The 18656-nt window shown below is 42.6% G+C and overlaps 1 protein-coding gene across 1 annotated transcript; it reads left to right on the top strand.

Moving 5' to 3' along the window:
* Window positions 1-601: 601 nt before the first annotated feature.
* On the top strand, window positions 602-17786 carry LOC102789471 (sphingosine kinase 1-like). Its single transcript, XM_035915360.2, has 5 exons — window positions 602-1100; window positions 9186-9335; window positions 13716-13810; window positions 14271-14386; window positions 15450-17786. The coding sequence occupies exons 1-5, from the start codon at window positions 674-676 to the stop codon at window positions 16348-16350; spliced, it is 1689 nt and encodes a 562-aa protein (XP_035771253.2). The 5' UTR covers window positions 602-673; the 3' UTR covers window positions 16351-17786.
* Window positions 17787-18656: the final 870 nt, after the last annotated feature.

Raw genomic sequence — 18656 nt, 5'->3', positions numbered from 1 at the left:
TAAAGCTGGTTAAATAAGCGAGTTACTCGTCATAAATAGTTTACTGGATGCTATACTTTTTCGTTATAAATGCTGGACTTTTACTTGTAATAGAGTATTTCTATGGACTGTAGTATATGTTTACTTATTTGTTCATTTTACTTAAACACTTCTTTTACACATATACGCTTGTGCAGGGGCAATTTTCATGTAATAAACGATCAGAGCACAGGATCCTGACAAGTCTGTTTACTTCTGGTGTGTCATCCAAACATCTGTGACTTCATTCAAGCAGGAAAAAAATAAAATAAAACAAAATAGGAGACATCGCCTGTTGAATTTTAAACTGGAGTTTGTGAGTCTAATGACACGCAGTTAGTGTCTTAAAATGGACCTACTAGTTTTAAAATATTGTGTAAGACTTGGTGTCACTAGATAAAATCTGCTGCACAGATAAGGTGCAAAGTGTTTCATAAAGTCTGAGAAGGAGACGCGGTTGGGACGGTTCGTTCTGCGCTCTCCTCCACCTCCATCACTGCCATTCCCCTTCCCAGTCACTAGGGAGAGACTCTGAACTAAGCAAGCTGCTGTTATTACGCTTAAAGGGTCCCACAGTAGGCTGGTAGAATCAGAGTCTGCACCGCACCGCCATCCGCTCACCGGCCTCCGGGACGCGTCGCACTCTCCGTCCGGGATGGAGAAAGACGCCTGTGATCCGGACCCATCCCGCCAGCGGAATGGGTTAGTGGGCTTGCTGTACGGGGAGTTCACCGACATGCTCAACGACAGGGTCCGCTACTCGGTGAGCTTGACGGAGAGCGCCCTGACCATTCAAAGAATCTCCTCTTCACCCAGCCGGACAAAGGTGGTTTTTAACTTGACCGACTGTGTCGGCTGTCGGGCATACAGAGGGCCGGACAGCGCGGACGTCGGCGCTTACTTTACAGCATATTTCTACCCGTTCAAGAGGCGCTGGATGAGCGCCGGAGTGACCCGGCAGAGAGTGGAGCAGTGCTTTCGGGTCGCACTGGTCCAGGACCCGCTCGCCAACCTCCAGGAGGCTGAGAGGTGGGCTCATGCCATCAGAGATGCTTCGGCGCGCCAGGCGTCCCGGAGAGACAGTGAGTAAACGCGCGGGTCACACGTGTGAAGCCTGAGATTCAACTTTATATTGTAAAATAAATAAATAAACTACATGTAGCAAAAAAAAAAAAAAGGCGAACGCTGACAAATTTTATGTGCAAATGTTAAAGTATTCAGTGAGGTCAGGGGTGTGAGAAGGCCTTTCTGGCTCTCAGAAAGAGCCTCGTGCACAGATATCCAAAGCAGAGATCTCCAAGTCCTCGGAAAAAGAAAAAAACCCAAACAGGTTTGGCAGAGAGGAAACACATTCCACTTGCTACTGTAACCTGTTCTACCTGCTGTGAACGGTTAGCAGTTAACTGCTGTCCCATTCATGCATGTAGCCCATGGTGGTGATTTTTGTTGGATATGAAGCTTCTTTTGAAAAACACACACGCATAAAAATGATCACTTAAGTAGTTGGATTTTCAACTGATCTTCTGTCAGCAGAGGCTGTAGCTGCTGTTCTTCCCTCCATATTCGCGCTCAGTAAATTCCCACTGAGAGTTTATTGTTGATGGGTGGAGGAAAAAAATCACATCAAAACAGCGTCTTTTTTTCACCCAGCTTTTCAGCAGCCTCGTCTAATTAGGTCTCGTCATGTCTCGCTCTGTTCAAAATGCAGACTGTCCTCAAGTTCCTTTTGTCTTTCGATCTCATTATCTCCTCTGTGCTCCAATCTGGTATACAACAACAGGATAATTAACGCGAATACTGTATGAGACGCGTTTATGCGCCTAATTATCACTATCACTCATTTGGGAACTGATTGGTGATACTTGCTGAGGATGCAGGGCAGAACAGTTTTGGTCTCAAAACTGTGATTCTGAATCCTCTTTGTCGGTCTGGCAATATCTCTTCACACCAGAAATATGAAAAGAAGAAGCGATATTTGAGTGAGCGGTGACTAATTTGGAATGTTGAAGTGTTAGGATATGTAATGACATTGCCCTCCTGCAATAGCAGCCTCCAGGTGTACACAGCACACACACACACACACACACACACACACACACACACACACACAGACTGGACGCTGTGATACTGCAAATTTTGACATCAATCTGATACCAATATAAATACAGGCCCGGTATTATCGATACAATACCGATACCAATATTTTTGACCCATAAAGGCCGTTTGTGTTGGGAAGAGCAGTGTGTCATGATTCATGAGATGAATCATCATCAATTTGCAAATTCTGAAAACATTTATGATTTTTACACCCCATTATTGTGAGTTAAGACAATACAATACACCTTTTAGCTTTTCATGTATTTTGAAACTGGGTTTTTTTTCTTAAACCTAAGATGTATATGTGAATGTCTTTAAGCACTTTTGGTCAGCTTTTGTTGGTTAAATGTTCTTTAGGCTATAAATAAAACTGACTTGGCAGTCAACAGAAAAAAACTTTTTATCTCCCCCCTTCAGTTCAGGCTGTATACTCAATTTAGAGGATGGAAACTAAATATCGATCCTATTACACTAGTATCAAACTAATACTGATACCAGTAGAAGTGGGTGGAACGATCCAAATATGGAGAGTGTCGATACCAATTATCGACACTCTCCATATTTGGATCGTTCCACCCACTTCTACTGTGTGATGAGGAACATCCAGCCTCCCTCTGCTTCTGAACTGTTTATTTGCGGCAGGCAGACAGATGGTAAGCTCAGAGGTAACTTGGTTGCTCAATGGACTCCGCATCAAAGTGCTCCAGCCTGGGAGCATTTCAGTCAGACATACTAATGAACCGGCTCAGGCCTCTAACAGTTTGTAGCCTCTTATTCCTAGCTGTCTTTCACTTGTCTTCTTCTTTTGAACGCAGCATCTCACACGATGATGTGATCATATCATTAATTCTTAAGCTTGTTTTAGCGTTCCAGGTCCGGTCGAGCTAATAACAGAGCATTTAACGGAATATATTATGTGCTTTAAGTGAGTAATGTTGTACTAATGATGTGGCAGGATTGCTGCTTGTCATAGAGGAAGCAGGGGAAGTCAGAGTGACTCACTAATCCCCAATAGTGTATTTACCCCCTGAGTTAATTGCATGCCATCTCATCTGGGATTGCAGATGGAAAGGTTGGATTAAAAGTGCAACCACTGCACAAGATTGGTATTTAGGCAGGGAGTTATCACGGTGACACACTTACACTCAGATATAAAGTGATTTAAACGTGTAATCTAATATATAAAGGTGTAGTTTACAGTGAGGCTGGAACTCTGCTAATTTAGCTAGTGTTCTGATGTCTATCACAGTGGTAGCGTCGCAGGGTTTTTTTTATCCTCACTGCGGGTTCACTGGAATGAATGCGCTGTAAATAATGAAGAGCACACACTATGATACAGTCCTGCTGCTTAGAAGATCCGCTGGGAGATTGCATGCGAAAGAATGAGATGATAGTTACTTGATTTGACTTATCTTACAAGCGCCTGCTTTTTTTTTGGCTACTAGCCGTATCCTTTTTTGGCTCTTCGGATATCTGATAGAAGGCAGATTGTAAATTCCACATTTTTTTTTTTACATGACATGTTTTCTTCTTTCCTTCCTGCTACACTGGTACATCATCAATGAGGATTTGTCTTGAGTTACTCCAAAAAAAAGTGGGGCCGCACTCTTTAAAATCTGCAAATAAGCTTCTCCAGTGGTGATGTGAGTGTGATCCTGGCACCCACTGTGTCTGCTATTTAAGATGAAGAGTGCAAACGAGAAGGAGAAGAGGGTAGGAGCTGGGAGTAGTGGTGTGCCATACTGCAAATGTTGGTATCGATCCTATACCAAATAAATACAGGGACTGCTGATACCGATACAATACTTTCACCATATAAAGGCAGCTTATGTAGGTGTGTCATGACTTTTAAGATCATCATCACTTTGCAGATTCTGAACTGATTTTAATGACTTAATATTTAATTTACTTTGGGTCAACCTCTGTGGTTTAAATGTACTATGGACTAGAAATTAAATAGGCGTGACAGTCAGCAGGAAAAGGTTCAGGTATTTTTCAAAGTAGGTATATTATTTAATTAAAAAAAACAAGACTATTTAACACAATTCAGTCAGCTTAGAAACGATGTATTGACTCTGTTGCACCAGTATTGTTCCAATATCGATACCAGCACATTAGTATCAGTATTTGGATTGATCCGCCCACCTCTAGTGCTCTGCTCCCTCAAAAGTAACTGTTTACTAGAAGCTTTGGGGTCAGGTGCGCCTGTCATTTTGTGATCTCCCATGGGGCCCTCCACTGAAGCAGTCATGTCTTCCTCATTGAAGGAGTCGAGAGCTAAAAATGCGTCATGAGAAGACCTCTCACCCCAGCCGGCATCTCGGTCCCCCTGGAGCTTCTGTCTTCTGCTCTGTGACACATGGCTGTGATGTGCTGTCAGCCGCTGCCACAGCGGGCACTGGTGTTTGTACTCTCTGGACGTCTTCTCCTCCTCTCCAGCAAACACTCGCCCAACCTTGGAATGCAGTGTGTGTATGTGTGTGTGTGTTGGCAGATGCTTCTTTGCTGCCTGAATTTAGTGCTGCTCCTGAACAGGAATGCTCTCAGTAAATAACCCACATATTTGTTTCTGTTCCAGGAGTTTTCATTCAATGTTTTCATGTTTTAACAAATCCCACCTGTGCTGCCGCTTGCGAAACTTAGAAGCACATTTCGTCTTTATTTAGATTTTTTTTTTCCTGTATAGATGTACACCTTTTTGGAAATGAGGTGGCAGATTCTCTCTGTCAGCTCGACACTTGTTAGTTGTGACACACTGTCATTTCCCGTCTGCCTGTCACCTCGCTACCGGTGTGTGTTTACCCACTCGTATCTGTGAAATGCACACCCTGAAGATTTTGTGGCAGGATGATGCCTGCAGGTATCTGACTTCACATCCCAGACAGACTTCACATTCACATTCATATAACCCCTATAAGTCCCTGTCATATGCACAGGTGACACAGAGGTCAGGGCAGTAGAAATGTCTGGGAAGTTGCTGTTTTCTGTTAACGTAATGATCAGAAATTTTCTTCAATGTGGCCTGTATGTACTGTCTGGGTATGCCTACTTAAATCAGCCTCATTTTATGAGCAATTTTCCAACGTATACTATGCAAATCTTCTGAAATTAGAGTATAAATTTCACCAGCAGTACTTACTAAAATATGAAAACAGCAAAGCACAGGATTACTGATATGCAGTTTTTAAGGAAAGAAGAAGCTTACAAAATTAATGAGCTATTCTACAAAACAGGAGACAAATAGTTTTAGTTACCATTACTGCTGATAATACTGCTTATCAGTGCTGCTGTGCAACATGAGTTCAATGAGATAACATCAAAACACAGAAAGAGGAAAAAAAATCTCTTTTTTTCATTTTAATCTGATAAGCTGCATGCGTATATTTCTTTTATATCTCCCACCATAATCTCAGCGTTTTGTAAGAGACCCAGTCCATATACACTTTCAGCCACTTCATTAGGTACACCGGTTAAACTGCTTGTTAATGCAAATGTTTAATCAGCCAATTGCATGTCAGCAGCTCAGCATATGGACATAGTCAAGTTGGCCTGCTGAAGTTCAAACTGAGCATCAGAATGGGGAAGAAAGACAATTTACGTGGTTTTCAATGTCGCATGGTTGTTGGTGTAAGACGGGCTGCTGCTGATCTACTGGGATTTTTCCTACACAGCCATCAGGGTTTACAGAAAATAGTCTGAAAAAGTGGAGCAGCAGTTTTCTGGGTGAAAATTTTGTTGATGCCAGATGTCAAAGGAGAATGGTCAGACTGCTTTGAGGTCTGAGGGAGGCACCTGTGCCTCAAATTAGCATTTTTTACAACCAGAATATGCACAAGAGCATCTCTGAATGCAGAACTGAACCTTGAAGCAGAAGGGCTAGAGCAAAACAGAAGACCAGACCAGGTGCCACATTTATTAACTGAGAGAAAACTGAGGCTACAGTTTGCATGGGCTCACTAAAATTGGAAAAGAGAAGATTGGAACAATTTTCGCCTGGTCTGATGAGTCTTGATGTTGATTTGCGATATTCAGATGGTAGGGTCTAAATATGGTGTAGTCGGCATGAAAGCACGGATCCATCCTGGCTTGTATCAACCGTTCAGGCTGGTGCTGGTGGTGTGATGGTGTTGGGGATATTTTCTTGGCACACTTTGGGCACCTTAGTACTAATTGAGAATTGTTTAAAATACCACAGTCTACCTAAACATGCCCACCACATTTCAGCCACGTTAGCAGCCTGTGACTCTCAAAATTGCAATTCTGTCATATCACTGTCACATATGCAAGAATTCGTCACCAGGCATGTTCTTACATATGTTTTGGAATTGTCCAGTCATATCTGACTTTTGGGTCTTTGTAAACGCTGTGCTATCTGATGTACTTGAAGTTCGTTACACCTCAATCCTGGTCTTTGCCTCCTTAACGATACCTCTGACCTGTCATTAAAATGAATTCAACGCAAAATGTTGCAAGATTTCCGCACCTTGCACGCATCATTGTAGATGCTAAACACTTTGGCGTTATTATTGCAGACGTATTAATGTGCTGATGATAACATTTAGCTTAAAAAACCTCCAGCTTGTCTCTTTATTAGCTACATTAGGTTATGTTATCTCAATGCTTGCAGTGATTCTCAATTAGAGCACATTCATGAAGATCTGAGAAAATCCCTGCTGTAAATTAATACAGCAAAGTTGAGAAGTATTCCCTTGCACGACAAGTGGGTTTGTTTCAAAGTAAAGCTACACAGGCTAGAATGAGTTAGGTGGGGGACTGAACACTGTTTCTTTTTTTGCTGCATTATTCTATTTGAATCACTGAAAAAAAACTCACAGGTGTAATAAGCATAGTTCAGGATGAGGACATCTTCTGCTTTATGTGTCATATATCCCAGAAAAATGCTAAAGGTGTTTGCTTTAACAAACAAGAATGCCTGTGTTGGGTTTGACCCTTTTCAAGGGTGTCTGTAGGTATTAAATGTCTTCAGCCCTGCAGACTTGAGGGCAAAAACCCAATTTGAAAGCTCTTTCACTATCAGCAGCCATTTTCCACTGTATTCTGGAAGTGTAGATAGGACCTTTGTGTCTGGATGCTACATTGTGCTCAGATTCAAGTAAACAACAATGCTAACCCCGTGTGACTGAATGGAGGCACAGTTTGGCATGCACCTGTGTTTTTGCCCTCTCACCTTATTCTTTTTGGTGGGTTCACACCTCTTTCTCTGAGATATTTTCATACCGTCACTGTTTCCTGTCATCACAGGCCATATAAAGTAGAGGATGGCAGTAGCACAGACAGGTCACAGACCTGGAAATTGAGGTTATAAACTATCAAGAGGACAAATACCCTGACAGCTCAGCCAGAGCCGACAGATAGTGAGTCAAAACAAAGACGGCAAAAGCATTTGCTCTGTCAGTTCTAAGGTTAAAAACGTCAGCTGAAATTACTAAATGATGAGGATCTTTTTTTTTTTTTTTTTTTTTTACATCTGTCACATTTTATGATTCTGAGAAACTTTGCTTGCCCGATACCGAAGGCAGCATCATCTGCAGCCATGTATTTATGGCACAAATCAATACTGGTTCTGCTCTCCGTGCCCCAAAATGGGATGATGTTTTTGTCCTTTCTGATTCATTTGATATGGTCTCTGGCGAGTCTGTGTGTGCTCTAAAGGTCAAGAGCGTCTGCTGCAAAATCCATCTCCAGTGGGGGAAACTACTCTGTAAAAGCTGCAAATCCTTTTAGTTGCAACCAACAAGTATTTTACAATTAAAGCTGCAGTAGGCAGAAATCTTTTCCAGATTTCTGCAGATTTAAAATTAGACAGCTCTCCTCCTGCAGCTCTCTCTTTTAAGCCCCCAAACAAACGAGCATGGGCTAAAAATAATTAGCTGCCCTGGGATTTAAACCCCACTCTCACTGGTGAATGTCATTTACTTAACCCATTATGCTACCACATCTCCTGCGCTCTTTCTCTACATTTCACTTTCAGTTTTTCCGCAACTTTATATTGTTCCTTTAATAAGCTTGCAGAAGTCTAGTTCCCTCTCAGAACTTTCAGATTAGAATATGATGAAAAGTTGTAGTTAAGATATTGCAAAGTCCTGTAGTAGCCCTTACTACAATCATTACTTTACATTTCGCAGTTGATTTTTGGCATCAGGAGCAATGTGGGGAATCATTGTCTGTCTACAGAATGCGCTGTCATGTGGACAATCTACTATAACTTTATCATTATTCTACTTCTGACAGTGGTTATTTTGGGGAAAAGGATGTTGAAGATGGAGCTGCCAAGCTAGCAGCGTTAATTTTTAATTATAGTTATTGTCAGGGACTTTTTTCAATCAGAACTAGAGGTAGGACAAGTTTGGAAGTGATCCAATCACAATCTTGTGAAGTTTAAATTTGCACATTTGATGTGAAGTGGTACAGCTATATTGTTGTTTGTTTTTTTGTTTTTTTTTTACCAATTAGCAGTGGTGTGCAGTTTTTTTTACCAAGTAAATACAGGGCAAGTGTTGCCAATACCAATACAGGTGCTGATACTTTTAATTTGTAAAGGCAGCTTATGTAGGGGAGAGCACTGTGTCACAATTTAATCATCATCTATGTGCCAAATCTGACCAAGCATATGCTGATATTGGTATTTGACAGCTAGCATCCATAGTGCACATGTGCCCTTGAGCGAAAAGGCCGAGTCCCTAAAAACCTCAGGAAAATGGATATTCTCATTCCATTAATCTGTCTTCTCTTGAAAGACACAAGCAACAGGAGGATTTTCCTCATGGGGACGACAAGATGTCACGAGTTGCTAATAATACATGGTGAGATCCCGAATGAGAAGCATCTGTAAGCCCTCTCTCTTTGAAGAAAGTAGCATGTCACATTAAAATGAAGCGTTGTCAGCCTGAATGCTCTCATGGCCCGTGCCTTTACTGCCTCATCCTTCTTTTTTTTTGTTGCAAAGAGACCCCGAGGGAAAAGGCTGCCCTTATACATTCTTTAAAAATCCTACTCCTTCATCTCTGTCCTCGCCTTCACTCACATCCACCTTCCTCTGCCTCTCTCAGGTGTGGCGTATATGGAGGTGCGTCGGCCTTGCAGAATCATGATACTGGTGAATCCTCAAAGCGGGCGCGGACAGGCTCTCCAGCTTTTCACCGGCCACATACAGGGCATGCTCACGGAGGCCTCTGTTCCCTACACGCTTGTCATCACAGGTCAGTGGAGTTTACGCACTCGTAAATACGTTTTCCCTGTGCGGTCGGCTGGCAATGTTCTCAAGGTCACCTCCATATGAAAATATCAGATTAAAATCTTTAACCCCACCGTGGACGATCATTTAAAGAACTAGGTCATCCTGCCAATTACACACACACGCACATAAGTTGGCATAACTGCACTCTAAAACAACTTTTAAGCTCTGCAGGAATTATGCATTGCCTGTGTGATCACAAATTTACAAACCACATGTTCAAACACGAGTATGTGCAGGCACTCAGGCACATGTGCAGTGATACGCATTTAATATCTCTCTCAAGCTGCTCCATATTCCATATGAATTGCTTATGCTTTTTGTGAATTCAAACAGTGTTGCGTTGGTTGCTATCATCAGTCGCTTTAAGCTCAAAGTGACCTCCCTCAGGATACCAATAAGCTGATAAAGAAATATAAAAAGGCTTTAATACCCAAACATATGGAATAAAATATAAGCACATAGACTCATTTACCCTCCTGCCTGTAACTTTAACTATAGAAATTTTGATAAAGCCTTTATAAGCCTATGTCAACCACTGGTTTATAAAATCATGTTCTAAAGCCTCAAGTCGCTATCATGTGTTTACCAGCCAAGCTAGCAACCTTGGCAGCAACCTGCATTCATATATTTTGTTTGTACGTTGCATAGATGACTCAACAAAAAACAGTTTTTCAGGGCTTTCATTGCAGCCAGTGGATATGTGGGACAATACCCACTCCATCCATTAATCCTTTACATTGAAGATCAAATAAACCATTAGCATATACAGCATATACAGTTAAGACTGCATTTTATAAATTACATTCATTCTTTGATTTCCACATGCACGGTTCACCTGCATGCAATGAAAGCCTGTTCAAATGTGATTGGTCAGTACTACCTGGTCTACAAACAAAGTACTAATGGAAAGCAGAAAGCTCCCAGTGGCAATAATGTTGTTCCTTACTACAGACTCTCCTTTTTCATATGTATGTAAGTGTTTATACGGACTGCTATTTCAGTGCCTTGAATTAACTGAGTTGAAGCTCAGCAGAGAGCTACTGGCTACAACTGTGTCAGAACCGATATTTGATGTACCTAATAATGCATAATTTAAGCCTTCATCAAATTTAACTGGTTAAGGAAAAGAAGAAGTCATCTCCTGTACCACTTTACATAAAGTTATAGAGAGAAAAATATTTTTTTATACCAGCTTGTCTTTACTTCAGTTATAACATTGGCCAATTTAATGGGAGTCTACCACTTGTGCCAGCCTCTAGAACAGGGGTGGGCAACTCAAGTGCCAGTGTCCTCAGGTTTTAGATGTGTCCTTGATCGACACTGCTAATTTGATGTCTAAATGACCTCCTCAACATGTCTTGAAGTTCTCCAGAGGCCTGGTAATGAACTAATCATCTGATTCAGGTGTGTTGACCCAGGGTGATATCTAAAACCTGCAGGACACCGGCACTTGAGGCCTGGAGTTCGACACCCCTGCGCTAGAAGTGCACTTCTCATTAGTGATCGTGATTGACTACAATTATGTGTTTGATAACACTAATTGGATTGATCAAATCTCAGAACAACCCTGAAAAGTCCAATGAACTCATTGAAGAAGACTGTAGATTTTAAAAAGTTGGGAAGGTCTCTTGGAGCCATTTCTAAACAACTGCAGATTGCAAGATCATCATTTCAAACAAATGGATAGGAACAACCCAGTAACCACCTAGGATCAAACCTGCCATGAACTGGGAACTGCTGGAACACCAGTGTCACTGTCCACAGTGAAGCAAGTTTTACATTGCCATGGACTGAGAGAGTGCCAACTAAGAAAGAAGCCCCTGCTCCAAAGTTGACATGCTCAAGTTCCGATGAAACCTGCGGCTGTTTACATGAACAAGCCTAATGGCTTCAGGAGAAAAGTTTTATGGTCAGATGAGGCAAAAATTGAGCTGTTTGGCCACAACAAAAGGCATGTTAGGAGAACTAAAGATGAGGATTTCAAAGCTAAGAACAGTGGTAGTTTTAGCATCAGGTTTTGGGGCTGATTTGCTGCCAGTGGTACCAGTACATTTCACAGAGTGGATGGAAACATGAAGAAGGAGGGCTACCTCCAAATTCTTCAACTTCACCTCAGATCAGCAGCTAGATGTGTGAAAATTGGACACAGCTGGGTGTTCCAGCAAGACAATGATCCCAAACACACAAACTGGTTTTGGAATGGATAAAGGAGGCTAACATCTTCGGGCTTGTGAACTACGCAAAAGCTGAGTCCATGCCAGGTAACCAACCAATTTAAATGAACTCAACCAGTTCTACCAAGAAGAGTGGTCAAATGTCCTGCCAGAATTATGCCTGAAGTTTGTTGATAGCTAACAAATCATTTGGAAGAGGTGTAATTTGCTAAGGGACATTTAACCAAATAGTGGGGATGTATGTATACATCTGGGCAAGATTGTATACTTTTGACCCTGTATAGATACAAGAAAATTCTAAATAACTTCCAACTTTTGCTCCTAATTCATGCTTTTTAAACTCGCCAAAGATGTATGTAGGTTTCAGTTATTGTGCAAATGTACTGTTTATAAGGTTGGGGCAACCTGTAGTAAGCTGAGACTGAGGAAGTCACTTGGATGAGTGACGAAATGTTTTTCCCATTGAAAACGCTACGTCCAGATGAACAGAATGAATCTTTTGGGATATGCTGTAAAATCATTCCACGCTGGAAAAAGAACAGTTCAAAGAAATCATTAAAAGCCCCAAATTATCATTACATTCGTGCCCATGATTAGTGTATGTGAACTTCTCACCACAACTGTAAAAGCACTGTCTTCTTATTAAGTCCTGGAAGTTACCACTTGCCTCCAGCCAAACCCTGTTTGACAAAATCAACAGAAGCAGCTGTTGCTTCTAGCATCAGCTTGGTAGCGTGTAGCTCAATGTCAGATGAACCACAACAGCAAATTCAAAAAATAACAGGACAGGCTGCATGTTTGTTTATTTGAGAGAGGCTGCTGATGTGTACTCATTATACAGACCTCTGGGATTCAAAGGAAGGCTGGCAGCTGGGTGGTGATGTAAACAGAAAAACAACAATAACTAATGTTAAACAGAAATAAGGTGGGGGTAGGGAACACTAAAGGGCTTCTTTGGTCTGATACAGATTAACTGGCATAAACCATTTACTGGGACAGGTCCTTGATGACTGTATCACACTGCCTTAGCCTGAGGAAGGACAAGTACCAGTGGAGGCACCTCTTGTGTCAGCATGCACCTTTTACATACTGTATGAAGCATCCAGTGCACCAAGTTTAATCTTTACCCAGCTTAACCTCAATAGGAGGCACTCGAAGGTGACATAACTTGGGAACAGCTGTATTTAAAGTGGAATTTACTGAGGATTTTAAACATTTTAAACGGAACAAAATCTTTGTTAGTCGTGTGCAGATGGTGGAAAAATCAACAGCGAGCATGCCAGGTGAAAACTTTGTGGCACCTCTGCCATCAGGTTTAAGGCTGTATGCGTGACAGCGACCTCTTGAATAAGGAAGTGGCTAGGAAGTAAAGCATCAACTCCCTCAGCGGGCTCAAGTTGCTGAGTCAGCTGTGCAGTGCAGTTACTCCCTCTGCTTCAGTCTGTCAACACAGCACTGCATCAGTGCCTCGAGCCTCCCCAGCAAACAGCAAACAAACAGCAGCAACATGGGGAGCACCGCTGGGGAAAGGGAGACCCAAGAGACTTTCCAGGCATGGGGGTTGTGGGGAAGACAGGTAAAAATTGAGCAAAGTGAAAAGAAAAGATGATGCCACTGTTTTTATTTCCATCAATAGATCAGAAAACAGTATTTCAACCATGATGTGAGCGTATCAGTGTTTGTTAATTTCATATCTGCCGTCCTCTTTTACCATGCACAACTTCACTGGGGAGTGTCGGCTGGCGGGACGGTAGACTTTGATGCTGACAGGATGAGCCCCCTGCAGAGGGACCTACTCAACAATGCTGCCAATAAAACTAGGCTTAACAAATAGCTCACTGCTCCTCCAGCGCATTAACCAACATTCATGCACACACACACACACATTAAGATATTTGTCAGTCACAGATGTTTGCAGGCTGGCTAAAGCTGCCTTGGAGCTGTTGAGTAGCCACTGGATGGGCTAATGTGATATGTCTGCCCTGATAAGGGGAAATTAAATCTCTTTTCTGCCTAATCTCCCTGATCCTACCCCAAAGGCTGGCGATAAAGGGGAGCATATTTCTTTCACTGCCCTTGCCCTTGTTTTTGTGTGTTTGCTTCGTCCCGCATTTCACCGCACTTTCTGCTTCGTGTTTTACTTCTCCATCTCCTCTCTTGTCTTCCAGAGCATCAGAACCATGCTCGGGAGCTGGTGAGAAAGGCGGACCTGTCACAGTGGGATGCACTGGTCATCATGTCCGGAGATGGGCTGCTGTTTGAGGTGCTTTAACTTTACTTGGCAAGGACACAAGTGCTAATCAGCTGCAGATGAAAAACATACAAACTCTTACAACCCTTCCCTATTCTCAGGAACTTCTTAGAATAGGACTATAAAAATTTAATTTGTTCTCAATCTTGACAAAAGAGCTCAGGTGATGTGAGTCTGGCACCAGATAAATGAAAGCCTTAATTTTTTCTGTGGATGTTTTTCAAGCTATGATGTAGAATATAAGTAATGTCAAGGTATTTCTTTCTTTTTTCTTTTTTGCTTTTGATTCTCTGATTCTATAAATCTTCCACCGTGGTACCTTCATGTTTCCTGGAAGCACTACACTTAACACAGAACAGCTGTAACTATCAGAGAAACACTTTTTTATCAGAACTTGCAGTCTTCCACAGTCACTACTTTCTATTTAGAACCACGGTCTGATTCTGTTCTTCTATTTTTCTTGCTTATTCAGGTGATAAATGGTCTTATGGACCGAGAGGACTGGCAAGAGGCCATTCAGATCCCTCTGGGTATTCTACCAGGTGGCTCCGGCAATGCCCTGGCTGCATCCGTCCACCACTACTCACAGTGAGTTGATCCATTAATGAGTCATTTAAATGCATGGGCTAACAGTCCAAAAGATAAACCTTCCTCAGCTTTGGAAAAAAAAGACAATTTATCTCATGCTTGTGTAATTATGCCAAAGGCTGACTGGGCACATCATTTCCTCAGGAGAGAAACGAGACTTTCAACTGCTTTGCTGTGCGGCAAGGTCATTTCAGGTTCCTCCAACTCTCAAAGGAATGATGTAATGGGTTTAAAAACTGGCACATTATGAGTGATTATAGTCCAGAGTGCAGCTGGGGAACATGTTGACCCAGCACATGTTCAAGGTGTCATCTCCATCTGCTGGTTGGTTGTTAGCACAACATCAAAGGGCGAACAGAAATATACACTAATGAGTCAAAACATTATGGCCGCCTCCGACTAACAAGCTGTTGGGCATTCAGTGCAGCTCTGACCTGCTGAGTCATGGACTTATAACAAGATCTGAAGGTCTGTAGGTGTAGCACTGAAACTTTGAAGATCCAAAGTTTTGAGATCAGACTTGATCCCCAGTTTTTGGGGTTCTGTGTTTTTAATGTTAGTTTATTTTTAATGGAGAGAAAGAGAATATCAACCTTGCCTGAGGACATGGTGGTTGATATTCTGTCTCTTTCTATTAAAATGAAACTACCATAAAAGTTAGAGACTTTTCATTTCTTTGGCAGTGAGTAAACTTACAAATTTAACAGGGGATCAAATAATCCCCCCCCCCCCCCCCCCTCCCCACTGTAGTCCCATGTAGTAGTTGTGAATTTTTTTTTTTTTTTTTGTGTGTGTCCCGTTTGGATCTTTAGCCATCAGAATTGTTGTCTTAAGGCCAAGAAAGATGCCAAGCGGATTTATTTTACCAAGTGGATCATCATGGCCTTGCCATATTGGTCCATTTGATTGACCTTTATTATAATTATGAATTTATTTTATTTTCGGTTGCTACAAACAGGACAGCCGGGGGGATGGGACAGGGAGAAAGAATGAAAGAAAGAAAGGGAGAGAAAGAAAGAAAGAAATTGAGGCTTACCTCACGATCTCTTAAACAACTTTTCAGGTCACCTCCAGCATGGAATGAGGAGCTTCTGTTGAGCTGTGGTTTCATGCTGTGCAAAGGCCTGGTTGGCCCCCTGGACCTGGTGTCTGTCCACCTAGCCTCTAAACAGCGCCTCTTCTCGTTCCTCTCTCTGGCCTGGGGCTTTGTGGCAGATGTCGATATTGAGAGCGAGAAGTACCGCCACGTCGGAGCTATCCGGTTCCTTATGGGCACCCTGGTACGTCTGGCCTCACTCCGAGTGTATCAGGGCAGATTAGCATACCTTCCTGTGAAGGAAGCACCAAAACTTTCAAAAGGGAGCTTCACAACAAACCACCCACCCTCCACACCTCAGCACCCCTCACTCTGTTCTTCACTTCCTTGTCAGTTTATCCCCAACACTTCCCCAAACCCGAGCTCTCGCCATGGCACGAACTCAAACCACAACACTAGAACCAACTCTTCCAACAACGCCATCACCACCAAGAGGCCTCAGATCGAGAGTGACACCAAGACAAGAGCCCCTGTAGACTCTCTGCTCCCTGACCTGGAGCAACCTGTCCCAGACACGTGGACAGTAGTCAAGGAGGAAGACTTTGTCTTGGTGCTGGCTATTTACCAGTCCCACCTGGCTGAGGACCTGTGGACAGTCCCTGGTGCAATGGCAGATGACGGTCTGATTCATCTGTTCTACGTGACAGCAGGAATCTCCCGACCTGCCCTTTTGCGTCTCTTCCTTGCCATGGAGAAAGGTGGCCACTTGGCATGTGGCTGCCCCCACCTGGTGTACGAGAAGGTGAAGGCTCTGCGACTGGAGCCCATAACTCCACAAGGCATGATCACTGTGGACGGAGAGGTGGTGGAGTACGGGCCGGTGCAGGCTCAGATCCACCCCGGAATAGCTAGACTCATGCGTGGATGAATTTAGAGCATCACAACCTTTTCCTGGCTGTAGAGTTTTCTAGATTGGCCTTTTATACTCAGTGTCAATTTCTTGATCTGTGCTGGGTTTTTTTTTTATTATTATTATTTTATGTTTTTTCAGAAGTGCCAAAGACATTTTATCAGCCTCTGTAAATTTCTCTATTTTTCTACTGAAACAACTTGTCCTATTTTTATGGATCTCCGTCCCCTCTTTCTCCAAATGTTTGATTCAGGGTCAAAGCCATGGATGGTTGGTTTTGCTGCTGGCTGGTCCAGGCTTAGGGAAATACGGAGGGATTATGTTTCTGTGTGAGTATGTGTGTGTGAGTGCATAAGAGAGAGAAATCTTTGTATGTTTGTGTGTGAGATCGTGCATGAGAAGCTTTAGCGGTGTGCTGGCGGAGGAGTGCATTGTGCTCTCTGCTGTCAGACCTCATAAGCATGGAACACGTGAAGAGAAGCACATTTCCCCTTCCTGGGAGACTCCTGGAAAAAAAAAAATCAAACACACCGCTTGTACCCAGTGTACCACACCAGACCAATAATCTCACTCCTGGGCATCGCCTCCCTCTCAGCTTCATAGAGAGGAGATTTCTTAAAGAGGAAATGTAAATCTACCAAGGATTTCGCATAAACGGAGCTTTAATCTTTGATTAATGTATGTTAAAAAAGCAACAACGAGATCTTGTCACATTAAGCTTTATCACTCTATGATGCCCACTCCATTTTCTTGAGCGTGGAAGCATTCATCAGCTGACAATGCATGAAGTGCTGGCAAGGTAGACAGAAACCCGGCCACCTGAGGTTACACCTCCACTGCTGGCCGCTCCTTTTCCTCTCCTCCTGTTCCATCTACAACCACCATGAAACTGTAGGATCTGCCTCTGCTCGCACGCAGATACACACTCTCACTTTCTTTTCCCCTTCCCCCTCCTCCTATGCACACACACACACACACACACACACAGATACACACGTACCCTTACATCTCTGCAGCACTTAGCGAGGGGGAGGTGCATGGTCTGCCGCTGTGCATATGATCCCTACTCCTCTTGCCGTCTTAAGATTGTACTCATTCTCTCCCTCCCTCTGTTAACGAGCCATCAGCACCTAATGTGTCCTTAATATGAGGCTTTACATCTGTAAAACCATGCTCAATAGAGAGCCTCTCTTTTTTTTTTTAATCATATGAAAGCTTTTAGGTGGGCTTCAAACACATATTAGACTGGTTGAAACACACTTAAATGGAGGAAGTAGGATTTCATTTTGAGTCTGTCAGCATTGAATATTGAGAGGCGTGCAATCAATGTGAGCAAAAGCTCTGCTCAGCTGTGTGGCCTTTCCTCTGGCTGTCAACGCAGCTGTGATGAGCATTAGTGTGCTGGAGAAGTGCAAATGTTAGCATTATTATCCGTGCCCTTTCCACACACACACACACACTAGTTTAAATTATAAAAAATAATCGTGTTAACAGAGCAAAAGAAAAGATAAATGCAGATGCATCTGCTAAAAAGAAAATCACATGTAATGCTGAAGGTGAAAATATGTAATGTCGACAGGCTGGTAGAGCTCAAAGTGCTGAAGATCAGCTGCTTCAAGGTTTTGATGAATACATCACTGTCATCAGTGAAATACAGTCAGTGTGATGAGCTGAATTCGCACACCAGTTTCTGCTGCTTCTGGGGGTTCCATGAGTGATGGACCCTTTTTCTTTCTTAGAGTCGTAATGAAAATTATTGGGCAATGGCAGCCGGCCACCTGGACACTGGCTGAGACTGCTACTATTAGTTACACTGGGGTGGCCCAGAAACTTACGTCTCCATTTATTTTTCTAATAACACACATGCAGAAGTGCGCCACCAGGAAACAACAGCTGCTGAGAAATGCTTCAAAAAGAAAAAGCATACATTTTTTTTAGTTCACTCTGTTCAGTAATAGACACAGTCATAGTAGACACATATAGTTCCCAAATAGGCCACCCCTGGCCACCACTTGGCTCCACCCCTGCAATATATCATAGGCTGGATACCAGACAAAATGGTGCCTCATATGTTTAGATGAAAGCTGCACAGTGGTAATTACACTGGGAAAAATTAAATAAATAATGGCATGAGGGACTCAGGTGCTCTGCACATGCTCCATACCTCATAAAAACATGCAGCTCTTCTAAATTTTCTAAATCGTATTAAATTGAGCACATCAAATCCAGAAAAAAAAAAATCAGCTCATGAGATGTTTACATTGGATCGTATTTTAATGATTGCTTATGAAGAGGGTAAAAACAATTCTTTAGTCCAGCCATCC

This window comes from Neolamprologus brichardi, chromosome 4, assembly GCF_056152115.1.
Source record: "Neolamprologus brichardi isolate AB-2024 chromosome 4, ASM5615211v1, whole genome shotgun sequence".
Taxonomy (NCBI): domain Eukaryota; kingdom Metazoa; phylum Chordata; class Actinopteri; order Cichliformes; family Cichlidae; genus Neolamprologus; species Neolamprologus brichardi.
This window is presented reverse-complemented; position numbering and strand designations above follow the sequence as displayed.

Coding starts and splice junctions, on each gene's coding strand:
- LOC102789471 (XM_035915360.2), top strand. CDS start 674: ATGGAGAAAGACGCCTGTGATCCGGACCCATCCCGCCAGCGGAATGGG. Junction 1,101..9,185: donor CCAGGCGTCCCGGAGAGACA/GTGAGTAAACGC, acceptor TGCCTCTCTCAG/GTGTGGCGTATATGGAGGTG. Junction 13,811..14,270: donor GAGATGGGCTGCTGTTTGAG/GTGCTTTAACTT, acceptor TTGCTTATTCAG/GTGATAAATGGTCTTATGGA.